A 19,242-nucleotide genomic window follows, 5' to 3' on the forward strand; every position below is an offset into this window, starting at 1 on the left:
GTAGAGTGACTTTTACAGGTCGAGCAGTTACCTTCCAGTTTAGCCCTCCGCTAACTTGAAATGGAATAAAAGAAATGTAATGGTGCAGCTATTCTAGACTGTCCACATGTTATCAGACCTAAAATCTATAATTTTGAGTTGTCAACCTCTAAAACATGTATCCAACGTTTTACAGCCGCCTCTTTCACAATGTAATCTGTGAAAAAGTGTTAAATGCGTCACGTGACGTTGTAATGACATGGTTTGGCCACTATGTTAAATCGCCTTCCAAGCCCAGCGCACTTCCTGGGAGCTTTGGATCACCGCACAGAAAGAAGCTTACATCCACACATGGACGATGAGCTTGTACTGGAAACAGCACAGGTGGTAAACATTGGTTGAGCTCTAATTTTGGCTAGCTTAGGCCGCTTGATTGTCGTAGATGTAGGCTACACTTCCTCCTGTGCGGTGAGACAGTCAGAAAATACTTCCTACATGCAACTGCTCACAATAAATAGCTGGATCATCTTGAGAGACTGTGTCATGATCTGGATGAAGAAACACTGCTGTTGAGTCTTTCGAAAGCATTTCTTCGGCGCTTTGGGAACCACAAGCCGAGAGCCGTCTAGTTCCATTTTATTTGAGAGAAGGCAGACATCTCTACGGCTGAAATCTCATATCAAAACACTGTCCCTTTAAGCAAATCCAAATTTCTTTCAGAAGCTGGAGAGCTCTGAGATGCTTTTAGAGATAACCAATTAATACTCTAACACCATTACAGCTCCTTCTTCTTATCACAGACACATGACATCATAGCCACTTGGGATGACTCCTGCTTTCAGGGTAATGACTGCAAAGACATTATTACCTCCTTTGGGGTTGGCAAGAGACTCTTTCACTGGAAGTAGCACCTGCAACACTGTGTGTCTGTCTAGGCACAGCCCAGGTGACTAACAAGTCCTGACTTAGCTTCACCTCACCCTCCCTATTACACCTTTAGAGTCCCGAGGGAGAAAATAAAAGAAAAAAACTAGCAATGAGTCATCAGAGGCAACAAATAAAGCAGTTTAGTTTAGAGCAGGTCAGATGGTTATGTTTACTTTTCACTAGAGAATGTATTAATTTAAAACACAGAGCTGTAGATATGCATTTGCAGCTGGCCACTGCTCTCAAGGGAAACTGAGCCAGGACAGGATGAGTTTAAGTGTGGACTCCTGCTTCATGCTGGGATCTGCTAGGAGAGAGGAAGTGAAGAGGTGGAACATCTGGACTTCATTTGTGTGCTGAGCGCGTAAAGGGTCCAGAAATAGTCTTAAAAAGTATTTTCCATATTAATTGCTGCTTCTTTTGCTATTTCGATACTGAGCCTCCAGACTCTTTATGGGCATATGACGTTTCCATACACTCTCTCTCTCTCTCTCTCTCTCTCTCGTGTGTGTGGGTGTGTGTTTGTGTGTGTGTGTGTGTTTGACGCGTATTGTGCGCGCGCCTCCCTGACGCTCCACAGCCCCGTGGAGCTGTTGTTTTCAGAGAGCAGGAGGACAATCAGACGGTCCGCTGGATCAGAGCGACAAAAGAGAAAGTGCGGTCGCTGTTTTGTTTTTAGTAAAAAGTCTTCATCGCTCCTCATTTTATTGGAAATCTCCGCGCTTTCTGGTGATCGTTGTTCAGTTTCCGCGGTGGCGCACAGACCGGTATGGATCTACCAGTGACCAGACAAGACACGCCGTCTAGTCCTCCGCCAAAGTTTTGATTGTCATCGCTGCCTCTCGACCCCCGGAGCACAGGGAAGAGCTGAACTTTTAACGCAGCCCTTTGTGGGGGACTGGTGGCCACATGTGAGGACATTCTGGAGACAAATATTTGTCGGAGCGTCTTCTCGCTGCTCTCCACTCAATCTCTCATGGGGTAAGCAGTGGCACCTTCTCAAAATACTGTGTAGTCTGACAGTCTGCATGTGCTGCAGCAACCTAACAAAAGAGCCTGATGTTTCTCTCCTCTACTGTAGGCTACAGTGCTGCACCCATACAGTTTTAACATTATTAGTTCACTTCTTGAGTTTTAAAAATGAAAAAAAAAAAAAAAAAAAAAAACTTCCACGCGTAAACTCTTCTCTTCATTACGTCAGCGATCACTCATTCGTGTTAATGATGAACTGAAAGTCTCCACTGACGATAAACTGTTGTAACATGTTGACTCATGACAGCAGTGACACCACCTCTGTACTTTTGCTCCACCAGCAAGAACTCCGTTGCAGCCCGCAGCCTCGGTGAATATTTGGAGACCGTGTGACAGCTGCGTTTGTTAAACACCGTGTGTGTTTAATGAATAACATAGTGTGGTGTTAGATATTAACACGCAGGGCTTCAGCTGTCGATCATACAGGGGGGGCTGGGGGGGGTCAGTGCAGTGTCCTGCATCATACTGTCTGTATATCTGTTGTTGGAGGCTGAGATGAGCTGCGTGCACCCCGGGCGCGTCCTCTCAGGGGCCTCCACACACACATTAACACACACACACAGCTCCTCGGAGCCGTTGCGCGGCCTGCTGTGCCCCCCGCCTCCTTCCTCTCCCGCTCTGACCCCTCCGATGTTGTTGAGGCTTGTTCATCCGTCACTCTAAAGAAGGCATTGTATTGAAAGGATGTATTAATAAGACAAAAGCCCCCATTATCCCCATATACTGGAGTTAATCTCATGGGGTTGGTGATGTGATCCCCAGAGGAAGCAGCACAGAGCTTTAACGAGCAAAGTCTTAACAGAGTACAGTATGTTGTTGTCACACATGAAAATGAGTGGAGGTTGCATTATAGACACGTGGATTTTAAGTGTAAACTGGTGGTTTTGGATTTGCTATCTTTCCCTATCACTAATACAAGGCTGTATTGACCAAACAGCGGTGTTGTTTCTTTGTGTTTAAAAGAGTAAAGCCTGCAGAGGGTGATACATGGGTGTCAGCAGTCAAGTCTTGAGGCATCCTGTTGTGGGAGAATCCTCAAATCTCCGTGAGATAAGATGATAAGGTGGAGGAACTAATGTTTATTGCCCAGATAAAAGCCCCCATCCATCATCCTCCATCCTGTGGTTGGTCTGCTTCAGTCTGCACGGTGTTGTGCTCATTAGCAGGCTGTCTGACACTGCAGATGCTTATTTCAGCACTGTCTCAGGCCCCAGCTGAGGTTTCAGGGCGAGAAACCTCAGCTCGAATGCACGCGTATGCTACAAAGCCTGTTGTTGAATTAAGCAAACGTCTTACTGTGATAACATCAGGAGTAGGGGGTAAAGAGGAAGCACGCTCAGCAGCATTAGAGGACTATCAAGTGTTGAAGGCCCTGTCAGCAGGTTCATTGACGCTGGTGTTGTGCGAGAGCAGCTTGGTTTGTTTGGACTCAGGTCTCAGGTTCTTCTCCCAGCATGCCTTGGACTGGCTGAAGACGCGGGCATGATACAGCCGGCCGGCCGTCTGCGTTTGGCCCATGTGGCCACATGGCTCAGTGCACCAGAACAACACCTGCAACCCCACCAGCCTGCTGCCAGGCTTCTTCACACCCTTCACCATCCTTGGCCTGGGTGAGAATAACCCCAGGGTGCTGTGAACAACTTATTGGCCAGACACTTCACAGCTCCAGGCGCATGCAGCCTTCCACAGCACACATGGTATTAGTCTCACCAGTCTGTATGGAGGGACTTTAAAATCTTTTATGTTCGAGCGCAGGCAGACTGGCTCAGTCCAGCAGCCCATGACATCATGAGTTCAGGATCTGTATGTTGCTGACCCAGCTCACTGTGCTCCCTGCTTTCCTCCACAAGACGACTGCTGTAATTGGACCCTTCTCAATGGGGACTGCCGGGGATAGCGTGAGAAATGAAGACAAATAGATGAGCTGAATAAATAAATAGATGTATAAGTGCATGGCTGGATAAATAAATTAATGGTAATTCAGCGGTGGGAACTGGATTTGCGGGACTTTTTTTAATGGAGCAGGTCACTAGGGGGTTGAAGGAGGGGATGGGCGGTGGGTGGGTGTTGTCGGTCCCTGACGTACGCTCGGGTTTCAGCTCAGGCCTGAGAGCGCTCTGTTTTTAGGAAACAGCGAGAAGGTTTTCCTTTGGGAGAGTGACTTCTCTTTTGTTGTCTACACTCATCACTTTATTCAGCCAGATTGGGCGGGTAACAACAATGAAAGATCAGAGGAGCGACCTGCCAGAGGCACCCTGGCTTCTACCTGGTTAAATAAAACCAGTCAGAGTTCAAGACGTAACTTTCAAAAGAGAATAGGAACCGCGATAGATCATAGGAGACAGTGCATGTGCTTACACATTGCTTGTCTCTGTGATATTAATAGTGTTCTGCAGACAGTGCGCTGGGTTCCACAGGCTCCGAGTTCTAGCTGGTACTCCTTATGTGCCTGAAAAACACTTTCCTTGGGTGTGGCAGCTGGAGCAAAATAAACGCCTTCTGTTCGCAGGCTGCCGAAGCGCAAGTCACAACACACAGCTGACAGCATGTAGCTTTATGATTCACAGCCAAGAGCTGGGAGTGTCTGAGATCTGAGAAATGAATATGGCGTCCACTGCTTTTTTACCTATTTTACAAACAGAACTGAGAGTATGATGTCAGTTAGGATTGTGTTTGCTCTTTGTTGGCAGGTAGAAGAATGCACACGCACACTTACTCGCTCCATCCGTCTCTCCTTTTCTAAACAACCTCTCCGAGTTGCGAGAAGATGCTGTCAGTGCTGTTCTGATTATTAAATAAACATTTACATAAGCTGATATTTGCTGGAGAAAAAATGGCTATTTTAGGAAGTCGTTTTAACCAACGAAAGACTCCGTTAGCTTTAAAGTCTCCTGTTACATTCCTTTTCCACTTGAGGGACTAAGACAAACTATAAGACCCCCCATGACCAGGCGCTGATGCTTGTAGCAGCATGCCAGGATTTCCTGATGCTTTCAGTGGTTGGGATAAGTCTGTTCTTCTTCTGTCACGTTTCAAGCTTGGACCAGCCCTCGTTTCACAACGCTGCCAGTTGGAAATAATGCAGCAAATGGTTTTTAGTGCGCTGACAGGCATTTTTTTATGCCTTAGCATTGCTCCGCTGACAGGAACATCACACATCTTTCAGAGACAATGACAAGTAGATTGAATGCAAGGTTTCTGGTTACTGCTGTGGCTTTGGATGAGATCAGCAGCACTTTGCATGCTCCTTTTATACAGTGTGATTTATGAACTGGAGGGGAACAGCCTCACACTGTCAGTTGTAGCTTAATCAGTGTGGTCATGTCGTGGTTTCCTGATTTCTGGTCATTCTCAGAGCTCACTCTTGAGCGATCTTAGGACAGGTACACATGAAGATGCTGTGGTTTTGGAGACCTCCTCCTCCTCCTCCTCTCTCTTCTTCCCTCTTGGAAGCCTTTGTTATCCAGTCAGCTTTGTTTGTGCAGCTGGAAAACTCCACAGGATTACTTCACGCCAACCCCACCTCCCCAGATCCAGAAGTATGCTGGAGACAGTTTTCTTGGATTTTGAATTGCCTCCATGCAGCCAGTTGAGAGTCTGTCGAAGCCGTTCATTTTGTTTGGAACTGAATGTTAACTTTGTCTCTCCTCCTAATGAGCCCTTTCTGACTTTAAAAATACGGCAAAATAGCCAACTGTGACGGTCTGTTTTGTTAGAAAGAGCTATTAAGATTGTTTATCCTGTAAAGGCCTCAGCTTCAGTCTTTCCAGGCTGTAAGACATGCAGGAATTAACCTCCAGCCAAACACAAGCTGGGTCATGACAGAGGCCAGACTGCTCCATTGCAGTGGACAGATTGTGTGGAAGTGGATTCTGTTTACTTCAAATTAAAGTGACAACCGCTCAAATATCTCCATCTCAGATGAGCCTCGCCTTGGTCGAAGTCAAGTAGCTGTTGTCTTATATCTTCTGAAAAGCTGACCCACAGAAACACTCACTTTCCGACCTGTTTGTTACAAAATATCCTTTGGCAAGTCACTCTACTCAAACCTTGCTTAAGACTCACTGAAGCAGCATAAAAAGAGAAGTTGTTTAAAGTGGGGCCTTTTCTTTTTTAAAAATTGTCATGTTGCCAGGAGGTAAAACAGACATAGTATCCGTCCAAAACGTAAAACACCCTTGGGTCTCTTTACATGCACACATTCATTTCTCTTTTAAAAGCAGGTTGTAACTGTACTGGCCCTGCACATATTTTTCACAGTTAAAAATACAGTTTCCTCATGCCAGAAAGGAGTGGAGAGGAGTTTTTCAAGAAATAAATTTGCTCTCCAAAGCAAGAAATACTCAAATTGTATAAAATACCGAGAAAGAACTGTAGACTGTGTGGACACAACAATGTTCCCTCTCCAGGCAACCATGTTTTTCTCCAACAACAGTGTGTGTTTAATGGATCTGTGTTTGCCAGAGGAGTCTGGAGTTGTTTTCCTATGCAGGACCATGAGGAGAGATGGAGGGCCTCCATCAATTCATCATCTTATCAGTGGCCAGAAGAAATCAGGGCGGCTTTGTGCCCCTGTGTGTCAGCCTGTGTAGATACTATCGTTTTCCACTGTGCAGTGCTTTGCTTTGTCGCCAGCACCTCGCCTTCTCTCCTCCACTGTGTCTTTGATTTTGACTGTCTGTGATGATGTTCACACTACCAACCTACACAACTGCGTGGATATAGTATGTTGTAATGTCTCGTGTTCACTGGCATGCCATGCACCAAATAATCACAAGCTCTCTCACGGCAACTTCACACTTTCCCAACGACGCAACAGAACCTGAGAAGGGGTGGAGTTCAAGTTCTAGCAACAGAGTAGAATAGGAGCAGGCAGCCAGGACAAAAGAGACCTAAAAGAGGGTTCAAAGCCATTCATTAGGGGAGACCTCATTGTAAAGACAAGAACATGGGAAGGTGTGAGAGGTGCAGAGTGGTTGAAACTTGAATCAAGCATTCAGACCTGAGGTTTCTGATAAAGGCAAGCCAGATCTGATCTAACTTCCTTAGCAGAGCAAAGCAGCCAGCATGCACGTGTCCTGTGTCTGCATTAACAACACCATGTCACCATGTGGTTAACACTAGCCTTCTGATACACAAACAAACCTGACATATTTATAGGGTAGCAATTTTAACACGTTTACCGCTGTTCTCCGTTTGCACATGCATGTTGTAGAAACAATGGAAAGTAATATCGATACTATTATTCATTAGCAAATCAACATGAAACATCTCACATTTCAGCACTGACGGAAGGATTTAAGTTGCATACACAGTTCTGAGAAAGTAGTTTCTGGGTGCAGAGTTTCCTGAATTGAGAGCTGATTGCACAGTATGTGCAGTAATGAAGTCTTTAATAGGGGACTATAAGAACATGTCTGCCCCAGATGTGTGCTAAATAAATCCTTCTTGATGTGCATTTAATCACCTCTTTGTGGCCTTGTCTTTTGATGTCTGCGGTGAAGTTTAAAATATACGAGGGGAGGAGGGGGCGTTAGAGTGAGAATGTTGGCTCTCCAAATCGGGGAGCAGCATGAAAGGAAAATATGCAAAATAGTATGATATTTAAAAAAATGAATAAATTGGAAGATAGTGACTTAAGTTGACAGGAATGGTTCGAGGGTGAAGGTATTACGGTAATTGCCTCTGAGGCGCCACCCTTGGAGATCCCCCACCCCCCATTGGGGCAGACTGGGGGGGGTAGGGTGTCTGCCGGTCATGCGGGTTATGGCTCCTGAGGCTCTATGATGCCCTTCTTTACACAGCTCTTTGTCTCCAGCTCCTCTCACTGCCACTCTAAGAGCCACAGCACATGAACAGCTGCTATAAATAAAGCTTGCAAAGTGGCAGAGATGAACTAACTGAGGAGAGGAACAGAAAACAAGACAAGTCACTGTGAAACACAGAGAGAAAAAAAACAAAGCTTTTTGTTCCTGACTGAACTGTGTTGACAGACCGGACCCCTCAGAAGAGGCTGTACCCAAACTGTCAAACTGTTTGACGAGCGAAAGGGCAATCCCTAATTAAATGATGAAACCCCATGTATTGAGGACACACACTCCCCTTATATCTAGCAGCTTATAGAGCGTTTTAATGAAGCATGATTACGTTAGCATAATAACGGACAAAGAGAGAAGTTGGTTTGTTTTTGGAGCTAAAATTAAACCTCAAACATGGAGTGAAAATCAAGAGGGAACCGTTTAATCTGTTGATAAAAAGGAACTGTTTTGTTCTTTCATCATGCAGGTATCGTGACACCGATGCAAATTAGTGATGAATGTTTCTGTATTTCTTTTATTCACGAACAAGGATGTGATTTGTGTACGTCTGCGACGCTGTTTGGCAAGTTACAGACATTTCGTTGCCAGGTTTTCTTCTGTTTTTTTCTTGTTCCTCTCTAAGATAGAAACTGTGAGATATTGCAGACCTCCATCTCATATCTCTGTCTGCTCTGCTCTCGACCGTGCAAGAGACAGTGCGGCACTGAAACACTCTCTGCTTTCTTGTTTGCTTGCTTACTTCCCCTTAATTCCCCTTGTTTTCGTTTGACTGGTGATTTTATGGGCCGCTGGCGTTTCAGAACAACAGATCCTGTCAACTCATTTGCGTGTAGTTGTCTTTCATCAGCTCAGCCAACACTTTTTTCTCTACAAGACTGCAGCGTATGTGTCAGAGTTTCAGTTTTACTACCTTGATCGCCGTGTTTAAGAAATATCTGTAAACATCTGTAAATATCTAGTCAAATAAATAAGAAAAAACACGATGATGATGATTTCATGTTTAGCTCTCTTAGCTTCTATGTTGACTGTTGATTTGCTAAAGAGACCTTTCACAATCTACTGAAGTGGGGTGTGAATATGGAGTAGTAGGTGGAGTCCTAGGATCTTGAAGTAAATCCGTTTCTATTTTGGGTAACAGAACTGTTGCTTTGTACAACAGTAGGAAGCAGGGCTGCACAGTTAATTGAGATATTATTGGAATCGCAATGTGGTGAGTAAAGAAGTTTTAAGTGTTTGATAAAGGTATGATTTCTGGCAAACAGCATTATAATGAGGTACTGTAGTGTTGAAGAGCTTTATACATATTATTTTATGTTTAGTATAGACCCAAATGAAAGTCACATCATCATGATTTAAATAGTTTGTTCAGTGCTAATGGAAATTGTGATGCAATGATCACTCCCACTCATGGTATATCATATCACAATCACAATAACTGTCACAATGATTTTTTTTTCATATCCTGCAGGCCTAGTAGAAAGCTGAGGTTGCTGATGCTTTGGGGCTTACTTTGACCTTATCTTCATGTCAGCTGCGCACCTTCATCGTCACTGTTTTGAGCATCAGTTTTATCAGCGAGCTTGTCTGCTGCGTGTCTTGTAACAGAGATAACGCGACGGCTTAAGATAAGCTCAGGCAGTCATAACTGTTGTGCGTTTATTTTGACCTTATAGGAGAGACTCTGCTAAATAAGTCACTGTGCATGACTATTTAGTCTGTGCCGCGATGAAGGTCGTTTGAACAGTAGCAACATGGATCCTCTTCATTCCAGTTACAGTGATACTGGAAACATTAACGCTTTTTCCTGGCAATTGACTGTGAAAAATCAATAGTGTTGCGGAGCTGATGTGAAAAGATTTTACTCACCCTGGGGCTCAGTGATGGATAGAGCAGCAGACTGAAGCTGCAGCCACCTGCCAGTATCAGATACGGTCGTTCCCTGTGTTTTCTGTGGTTGCACAGCATGACTGCATGGAGCTGCTTAATGCAATAAAAGCCTGCCTTAACGGGCCCATGTGTGCAGTGACTTGTGACGGCTTAAAGGAGCACTGAGCAGTCACTGTAAAGATGTATAATACGTCAGCACTGATAAAGTTTAAGCAATGGAAAAACGTAGAACAAGACTGGGTGTTTTTTCAGTAGGCAATCTTTCGGTTTAGTCATTTCCTTAGAGTTGAAGATCCTGTGGTAGCAGTGGTGAAACTTTGTGGTGGTAATAGTTGTGTTTTCTCCTGTGTCTGACATGTCAACACTTGACTGGGGAAATCTTCTGACTGTACTGTTGTACTTGGGACATGGAATTTTCCTCAGAGGAACCACAGCTCTGCTGTGCCTACTGTTTTTTCTTTTAGGTCACATTCACACCTTTTATATTACGTATGCTGAAATACCCCCAAACCTGTGTTTGTGATTACATCCTGTTTAAGCTCAGAGGTTTTACCTTGAAACATAATTTTTGCGGTTCAGCTCCTTCCGTGCGACACACACACCTCCTAGTGTGACACACACACAGCTGATAATTCCCTGAAATGCTTTTATATCTCTCTCATATGAGTGCTGGTTATTATAGTTGCACCACCGTAAGACTGTCCTTTGGTTTGTAGGTCAGTCAGAGCAGCAGAAGGGAGAAGAAAGCTGTAGACCAATTCCACTTACAGTTATAGCAAGGCACTCTTAGGGCCCTGACACACCCAATGTCTGGGCCGTTGGCTCTAGTTTTTGCAGTGTGTTCTGTACTGTTGTTACTAGTTGGCTCTTTCGGTGGCTTTTCAGTCGACTGAATAAGTGGAATCGGCGGCGAGCCCATCAGGTAAGGTAAAGCCCTTGAGCCTGTCTTCCGTAATTTTTTCGCCAGTGCCATCTGCAACTTTTTATTAGACATATTCTCAATTAGAAATGGCTATATTCAAGAGAATGGTGTGGAGACTTATGTCCTCTCACGCAGGCGCAAAATGTATGAGCTAGTTGGCTGTAGTGTTTGTGGTGTGTTGAATTGCAGCTAAGAGACAAAGGCAAGGTAAGGCAACCCAACAGTCAGCTTTCATTGTGGTGTAGTTCTTTGTTCTTGATTTGCTGTGTCTGGACCCCGAGAGATAGGCTACACACTAACATCAGCATTAAAGGCTGTGTAACTGAACAGGAAACAACAAATCACAGCAGCAGATCCTCTCCATGTATCCATGATGGATTACCTTGTGACGGTTCTTAAAAATGAGAGGAGATTAAGTCTGTACCAGAAGAAAAGGCTGCTGTTGCGCCAAGAGCCCAGGAAGTCATTAAATCTCCTTAAAATGGAAAATATACATGATTCACTTTTTCATATCGTTGTCCTAACAAAGACGACATTTCAGAGGCAAATGCTGCTGGCTTTTTAGAGCAGATTCTGTAGGGAAACACTTGACCAAGCTGTGAAAAAAGTGGCTTTATTGGTGCCATGTTGTCACTACAACGGCCTGTGAACCAAAGTGTGAAAAGCAGATGGAGAAAGATGTGTTACCGGATGTTTCAGACCATGCACTGCTCAACAGTGAAATGTGCCGAGTAATTCTTTGAGGTAAACATACAGTTTACACGACTAGATGCAAACAAGATAGCCTGCAAATGTAAACTGTCCAAACACGGGGCTAGTTGCCGCTCTTATCTAGGCTGAAGTGTTTATGGGAGATTGTACATGTGAGTGAAAGTGTGCGCGCAAATGTGGGCATGCATGCTGTGCCACAGTTAGGTGCTCTGTTTTTGTTTGGAGCTCTTTCCCCTGGAGAAAGTGGAGGCAGGTTTAAATGGGGTGTTACAGGTAGCAGGTGGTGTAATGGGGCGGCGTTGCCTTGGTTTTTGGTGAGCAGATGCTCTGCTAATTGGGGCTTATCAGGTTTTTCAAGGAAAAACACCTGAGGCTTTTGTGCTGCCATCAGTCCCATGATGGAGAGGGGGAACTCTGCCTCTTGTTAGGATTAGGAGACAACAAGAATCAGCTTTCAAGAACAACCATCATCGTTTGGATGCTAGAAAAAAAATGCATGCTCAAGTCTGAAGCTGTTTGCAACTGTGGTTCCATGGTTTTCATATGTGTGTGTGATGGTGTGAAAAGTAGGCATTGGTGTTAAAGTTGTATATACACGTTAAACCACAAGTGAATCTCTTCATCATTTCTCAAATGATGTGAAACAGTTTTATAGTTGATGCAGCTCAGATGAGTTTTTTGATAGGATATCCTGTATCAGGTGTCTGCCTCTTGTTTGACTTCCTTTGTCTCTTAAGCATTCGTTTCTACTCTCCTGTCCTCATTTGTTTCTTTCATCACCTTTTCTAACCGTTGTCTGCGCTTCGCTGTGAAATCCAGACAGGATATTATGTTATTTGTCTTTCTGTAAGCTCTCTATACCATCGCCTACATCAGCCTGAGGGACTTTGACATTCGTTTATTAAACCATGGAAACTTCCATCGTCTGTCATCATGAAATCCCCCAATAAAAGCATTTTTAATACATGTATTTCCAAAATCTAAATACTTAATGTATAAGCATTACTTTTAGAACAAATTAATACAACTATAGTGTATGCATATAATGTTAAAATCATTATGGAAAAACTTGTCTTAAATTATTTCAACTCAGACCAATTTAAGTTGTTCTTGAATATGTTGTCCCAAAGTGAAGCTTTTTAAATTACCCTTAGACCTACTTTTAACAACAAATAATGCTACTAAAATTTTGACATATTATATTTATATTAGTGTATACTGATATGCACAAAAATTACTATTTAAATATACTTTTGAGCAATAGTTGAAAACGATTTGTCCTGCCTCTGGTTGCATCATTAAAATTCTTAAGGTTTTGTACATGTTTAAGAATTGTTTTAAAATACTAATTAGTTCTTAGAGTACTACGTATACATTAAGTATTTTATAAACACTTTACTAGTAATATTGTACATGATATTACTTTCTACTTACACTCTCCTGTTGATATACCAAAGGAAAGTTTATTATGTTTGTGCCGCTGTTGCTATCCCATTGTGTTAGTAAGGAAAGGACTCATCAGGCCACATGGCGTAACAACATTTTTGACAATGTGTTGTGTCTGTTGTGGAAGAGTGACAGTGATGTCTGGGTCGAACACAGGGCACAGCTTTGACGACGGGTCGGTGGGGAGGGAGGCGTTGCACAGCAGGAAGCCTGGACTCCTGTCGACCAATCACCGTGGAAACATCTGAATGGCACACGGCAGGTAGAGGGGGCAGGGCTGCGGCGAGACAGTGCTGTCGGAAAACCAGCACGTCAGGTTTCCCACACACAGTGAAATCCCTTGATGACAGACGCCAAGGACTGCAGGTGACAGGAGGACCTTGAGCTGTGTACACAACACATGAGAGAACTATCCAGGGAAAACCTGGCAGAGCTGAGCGACAAGCAAAGATGAAGCCAAGCAAAAGCAGCATTTTCTCTTAGCAGACAGGAGAGGTACAGAGTTGGACTATGTCTGCTTACTTCTCCAATAATAAAATCATTATAGGCTGCAGTAATGCAACGTAATGTAATTACAATGGTGCAGCTGGCACATGTGCTCAGCCTCAAGCTTCCTATTGGAGTCTATTAATGGAGCTAAAAGGGATGAGGAGGAGACGAGCCATCCTGATATGGTGGTTCTGATAAGAGTGCTCAACTGTAAATAAATTTCTGCTATGATACAGTTGCAGCAGCCAAATGGACGTGTGCTGTCCTCTTTATTGAGGCTGAAGGGCAATGCTCTCTACACTGAAGGAGACTATTGTTCTTTGTTCCTGCTCAAGGAAACAGCGTGCTGGTTATTACAGGCAACCAATAGCGGCTGTGTGTCGAAGCTGCACTGCTACACTACTTTGTCTGTCACAATTGGCCATGTGTGTTAGATTTCATGCAGGGTAAATGTCTGTGTGGTGCAACACGTCACATTGGATGAATCTGTGTGTGTGGACGTCACAGTGATGTCTCAGATTCCTGCCTTTGTGTCCAGATGCCGTTCCACATGCATGCTCTCTCTTCTGGCTTTGTCTCGTTCCCTCTCCATCTTTCAGTCTCTCAGGTTTTGAGTCCAAGCCTGGCAGAACAGAGAGGAGGTTCAGCCCCAGTTTCCACTTGAGAGCTGCTGCAGCCGTTCAGGCTTGTAGGGCAGACAGGCAGTGGAAGCATCAGTGTTCAATTACCTCTGGAGCTGGTCTGCAGAGGGATCCTGTTACTTTTGACAGGTTTAAGACACCAGCTCCACCTCTAATTAGATTTCCAGAGCCTCCAACTTTCCTTTGTTTTGTGCCCTTTAGCTGGAGTCCGTTTATTTTGTTTGGTTTGTTTATAGGTTTCTCCTTGAAAAGACTTCTCTGAGTAACTTGAAGCCACATTATTGGTTCAGAGTTTTGGTTAATTGGTTTGGGTGCGTCATTATAAAACTTAACACCATATTAGGTCAAAGGTTTTCCACACTGGTTTCATACTTCTAAGCTTTTTTATGTATTCAGTCATTGATACGTCAGACAATAACAACATATGTCCATAAAGCACCATCAAACATGATGTCATTGTGTGTGTAGCCTCAGAATAACACACTCAATGTGGAAAAACTTTAGTTTAATTACTACTTAAATATATAATATGCAGCATTTCTGTTGTCTAAAAACTACCTGACCTTTGTTGTATATTTTATTGAGTTATGCTCTTACATTGTCCTAAATGTTGCCAACAATGTTCAAACCCTTAGAAATCTGTGATTTTATTCAATGAATGACTGAAGACAGCAACTCCCATGATCCCAAGCTACTTATGTCTTTTGTTTTGATTTAGTGACTGCTAGCAACAGAAATTACACACTTGGCCATTAAAATTGCAACATGTCATATTCAAAGGGTTTATGATTTGTTTTTGATGCAAAACAATCAAGCCTTAGTGAGCGTTTTCTCATGTCATCAGTGTAGCTGCCCCTTTTCTTCCCCAGTATCTATTTGATTTGCTGTTGACATTTGTGAGCTGGTTGAAAGGGGGCAGGTCAGGATGAAGAAGTCAGGCTGAAGCTATTCTGAAGTTTCAAGAGGTAGCTCACTGGAGTGGAATGGTTCGCTCCCCACAACAATGCCGTGTGTTGACAGCCGAGTGCTCGGACAGGGTTAGTGGAATGTCCCCATCAGACAGTGAGAGCAGCCCTTTGTCTGCGCACCAGCACTCTGCCTCACAAACTATTTATTCTTCTACCTGAAGATGATTCCTGCACAGGTTCACCATCCAAAACAAGGAAAGACCCTTATAAAAATGTCCTACTGGATTATTACTTTCCATTCCTTTTAGGCCGCAACAAGCTGCAACTGTTGCCTGCGTGGGTGTTTAGTTTGGGATGTGACAAATGGACACAGAGAGTGCACTGTGTTCACTCACTACAAGGCCATTGCATTTGTGCCATGTGATTGATGCAAACTTTTGAATCTGTTTATCTGTTAGATCACCTCAAGGACATTTGATAATAAGGGGCATCCATTTTAAAGACTCAAAAAACTCAACTCTTTGACTTCGGGTCATAACAATAGTTTTATTTTCAGTCAATTTAAAAAATGTTTCCACTGTACAGAGAAAGAGGTTGTCGCCCAAATACTATGTTTTTGCTCAAGGACTTAAAGGAACAGTTCACCCCAAAAATCAAAAAGACATGTTTTCCCTTTTACCTGTGGAGCTTATTATCCACCTAGATTGTTTTGGTGCGAACACTGAGTTTTCCAGATTTCTACCTTCTCACGAATATAATGAACCAGGATGGCACTTTCGTCCATGAGTAGATGCATATTTCCTTCTGCGTGGTGTACAAAGAAACTACATACATGAAACTGCTCATAACTCTGTCTGTGTATTATCTCAAGTAACCCGGTCATTCCTTCTAGATAAACACATTGCTATTGAGTTCTTCAATTGTATTTGTTTGCCACTTTGAGCACCACTACTGCCATCTCATTCCATTATATTAGAGAGAAGGCAGACATCTCTATGGCTGATATCTTCAAAACTTGGCCACTCACACCAAAACAATCTACATGGATAAAAAGCACGACAAATAACAGGAAAAATGTGTTTTTGATTTTGAGGCTAACTGCCCCTTTAAATTTGAAAATGTATGTTTGCCTTGTCACAGTTTATTTAATTAACACAATAAGTAACCCAGTTCTTCTCTTCCTTTCTGTGTGTCTGCAGGTGACCCACATTAAACTCCTCAGACGTGACTGTGGGACAGGCAGTCTCCCTCCCAGCCTGGCCCCTCTTCCTGTCCTTTCCTTAAAGGCAATGATTATCAGCTGAGACTCCACTGTGTGAATGAATCTGTGCCGTAAAGCCGCTGTGCTCTGCCACCCTGTCACCATGAAGAGCAGGTATTCCCAGTACTACAATAAGAGCCTGATCCACTCCTACTATGCCTTTGCTAAGAACATGACCACCCAGGATCTGGATAAATATATAGAGAAAAAAAAAATCACTCAGCTCACCACTCTCAACATCGTCATCGTGGTGCTCTGCACCATCATCATCCTGGAGAATCTGCTGGTCCTGATTGCTGTCTGCCGCAACAAGAAGTTCCACTCTGCCATGTTTTTCTTTATTGGCAACCTGGCATTCTCGGACTTGCTGGCAGGCTCGGCTTACATAGCCAACATTTTTCTATCAGGGTCAAGGACCTTTGACCTGATGCCTATACAGTGGTTCATCCGGGAGGGTACAGCTTTCATTGCTCTGGCAGCTTCAGTCTTTAGCTTGCTGGCGATAGCTATGGAACGCTATCTAGCTATCACCAAGGTCAAGGTGTATGGCTCCACCAAAACGTGCCGCATGTTTCTTTTGATAGGAGCTTGTTGGGTCACCGCCATCCTGCTCGGAGGACTTCCGATCATCGGCTGGAACTGCATCAACGACCTCAATGAATGTTCAGCTGTTTTGCCTCTCTATGCAAAGAAGTACATCCTCTTTGTTGTGACCATTTTGGGCATCATACTGCTCTCTATTGTCATCCTCTATGTGAAAATCTATTTGATTGTACGCCACAGCCACCAGGAAGCGACCAACACAGCAGCCTATGCCCTTTTGAAAACTGTCACGATCGTACTGGGTGTTTTCATCATGTGCTGGCTGCCAGCTTTTACCATCCTCCTCCTAGATTCATTCTGCGGGATACAATTCTGCCCTATCCTCTACAATGCAGACATATTTTTTGGCTTTGCCACTCTGAACTCAGCGCTTAACCCAGTAATTTACACACTGCGCAGCAAGGACATGAGAAAGGAGTTTCTGCGTGTGTTGTGCTGCTGGGGGGTGCTGCAAAGCGGGCGGCCTTCTGAGCGTTGTCTGGTCCCTCTAAAGAGCTCCAGCTCTCTCGAACACTGCACCCACAAACACGAACACCAGACCACACCCATCATGCAAGACTGTACCACCTGTGTCTGATAGGGCGCAAACACATCAGAGTGTGTGTGGTTGTGTGTATGTGTGTATGAGATCAAGTAAAGCTTGTGATGAGACGGAGAGACATTAAAAAACAAACAAGCACACCCTGGACTGACCTGCCAGGCACGGCTGAGACACAGCCATCTGCAATGTAAACTGTCTTTCTTATTACAATCAAAATTGTGTGAATTCACAATCAGCTTTCAATCGATTCACCCATGCAGCAGGTGTAAAAACAAAGATTTCGTAGGTGAGAACTTTCAGAAATGTGAAAAAAGCTTTTTCATGGGTACTCTCAGTAATTATTATGGAGTTTCATGTACTGTTTATGCTGTCATCTTGTTTTTGTTTCTAAACATGTAAACCCCTATTAAAAGCCAAAAATAGAAACATAACATGCATGATATCATAGTTATGGTGAGTTGTTTTGGCCTTTCAAGAACTGCATCAATGCAAACTTGCAAAGTTGCACTTTGTAGATTACTTCAGAGATTGTTGTCCTTTGTAAGGTTGAACCACATTACTCCCTGTTATTGATAGATATGTATATATTAGGCCTACAGACTCATCACTCACTTTTAAAGAGCTGGAGGCAGTGATCAATCTCACTCAGCACTCCGCTCCACAGAAGCCAAATTACCACTAGTGATCCCTCAACAAAACCAGGGCTATATATTCCCTATATAACCTTGCTTAAACCATTTGATTAACTACAACAAACTTACATAATCTGCATACATTTAATGCATGAAATTCTAACTTATTTGTAAGCGCTGATGTGTATGATATATTCCAGCTCCAGCTTCCATCACTAACACCTCTTCCCCCATCTGTCCTAATAATCTGTCCCTCTTGCTTTCACTGCTGTCTTTTGTATCTTAACAGTTTCCGTCGAGGAAGGCCTAATCAGAAAGCACATTTCCTTCAGTGAACTGGCACTGATGAATCTTACTCGAAGACAGCTGTCCAGCAGCTTTGACTAATGGGACCGACGTCCTGACAGTGTTGTAGCAACGCAGCAGCAATGTGCTGTCTCTGTTTGTGCCTTCCTCAAGGGGAAATTAGGCTGAATGTATGTATGAAGTGTTTGGGGCAGGAGCTCCACTGTTGACAGTATTATTAATTATCATTTTGAATTACCAAGTCATTGACGAGCAGAGAGTGGGATGAACAGGTTAGGTCACTCTCACTGTGAAATCTGAAACAGCACCATGAACAAATATTTCTTATGAACATTCTGGTCTAATTTGCTAGCCATATGTCTTGTGCAACTAAAGATGCACGCACGTCTCATCTTTCCAAAGATCCACACCTCCCCTATAAAATAGGAGAAGATCCGGTTTCCAGCACACAGGGGAGATCTGCCCTCTTGGGAGGTCAGCTTCATCCTAATTCTCTGACATCCTACAACGTGTAACTTCCTTCAGCCATAGGAAGTCCTGTTTTTCATTGTCCGGTTCCTGTTGTTCAGGGTTAGACTAACCTTCTTCCTGTAGACACATTTAAAACTCTTCTCTCTCCCTGTGTTTTTTTTAAATTGACCTTTACATTTAGATGGCCAAGCAGAAATGGTGAAAAGCACTTTGGCAGCTTCAGTGATGTTTGCTTTCCCCCAGTTTTTTTTTTTCCAGATGGAGAGGTGTTTAAATCTGTGTACCAATCACTTCATTGTGTTGCCTCACTATGATGACTTTTTTATGATAAAATACATGACTAACTATGTATGTTTGTATGTATGTATGTATGTATGTATCTTTGTACAGTATGTATGATTTGTGTTGTATGAAATGTCTCGTGTGCAATAGCCTTGTGTGTCCAGTAGCACGCTGCCTGTGTTAAATTGGTACAATCTGAAACACTAATGTAGGTACATAAACATTTTGTTAACTGCATTCCTTTTTTTATAAAATAAATCAAATACTGAAAGAATCCATTTTGTGTGTTCAAGTTTAATTCTGAGCTGAAATTTAATTGCAGTGGTAGATCTCCTGCAGGTCCAGAGACGCCTTCCCATTGTGCCTACTTCTGAGAAGTATTCAA

At 43.4% G+C, this 19,242-nt stretch overlaps 1 protein-coding gene across 1 annotated transcript; it reads left to right on the forward strand.

The window, feature by feature from the left end:
- The first annotated feature begins 1,500 nt into the window (after window positions 1-1,500).
- On the forward strand, window positions 1,501-19,131 carry s1pr2 (sphingosine-1-phosphate receptor 2). Its single transcript, XM_073495302.1, has 2 exons — window positions 1,501-1,887; window positions 15,961-19,131. The coding sequence occupies exon 2, from the start codon at window positions 16,081-16,083 to the stop codon at window positions 17,200-17,202; it is 1,122 nt and encodes a 373-aa protein (XP_073351403.1). The 5' UTR covers window positions 1,501-1,887; window positions 15,961-16,080; the 3' UTR covers window positions 17,203-19,131.
- Window positions 19,132-19,242: the final 111 nt, after the last annotated feature.

This window comes from Pagrus major, chromosome 23 (assembly GCF_040436345.1).
Source record: "Pagrus major chromosome 23, Pma_NU_1.0".
Taxonomy (NCBI): Eukaryota; Metazoa; Chordata; class Actinopteri; order Spariformes; family Sparidae; genus Pagrus; species Pagrus major.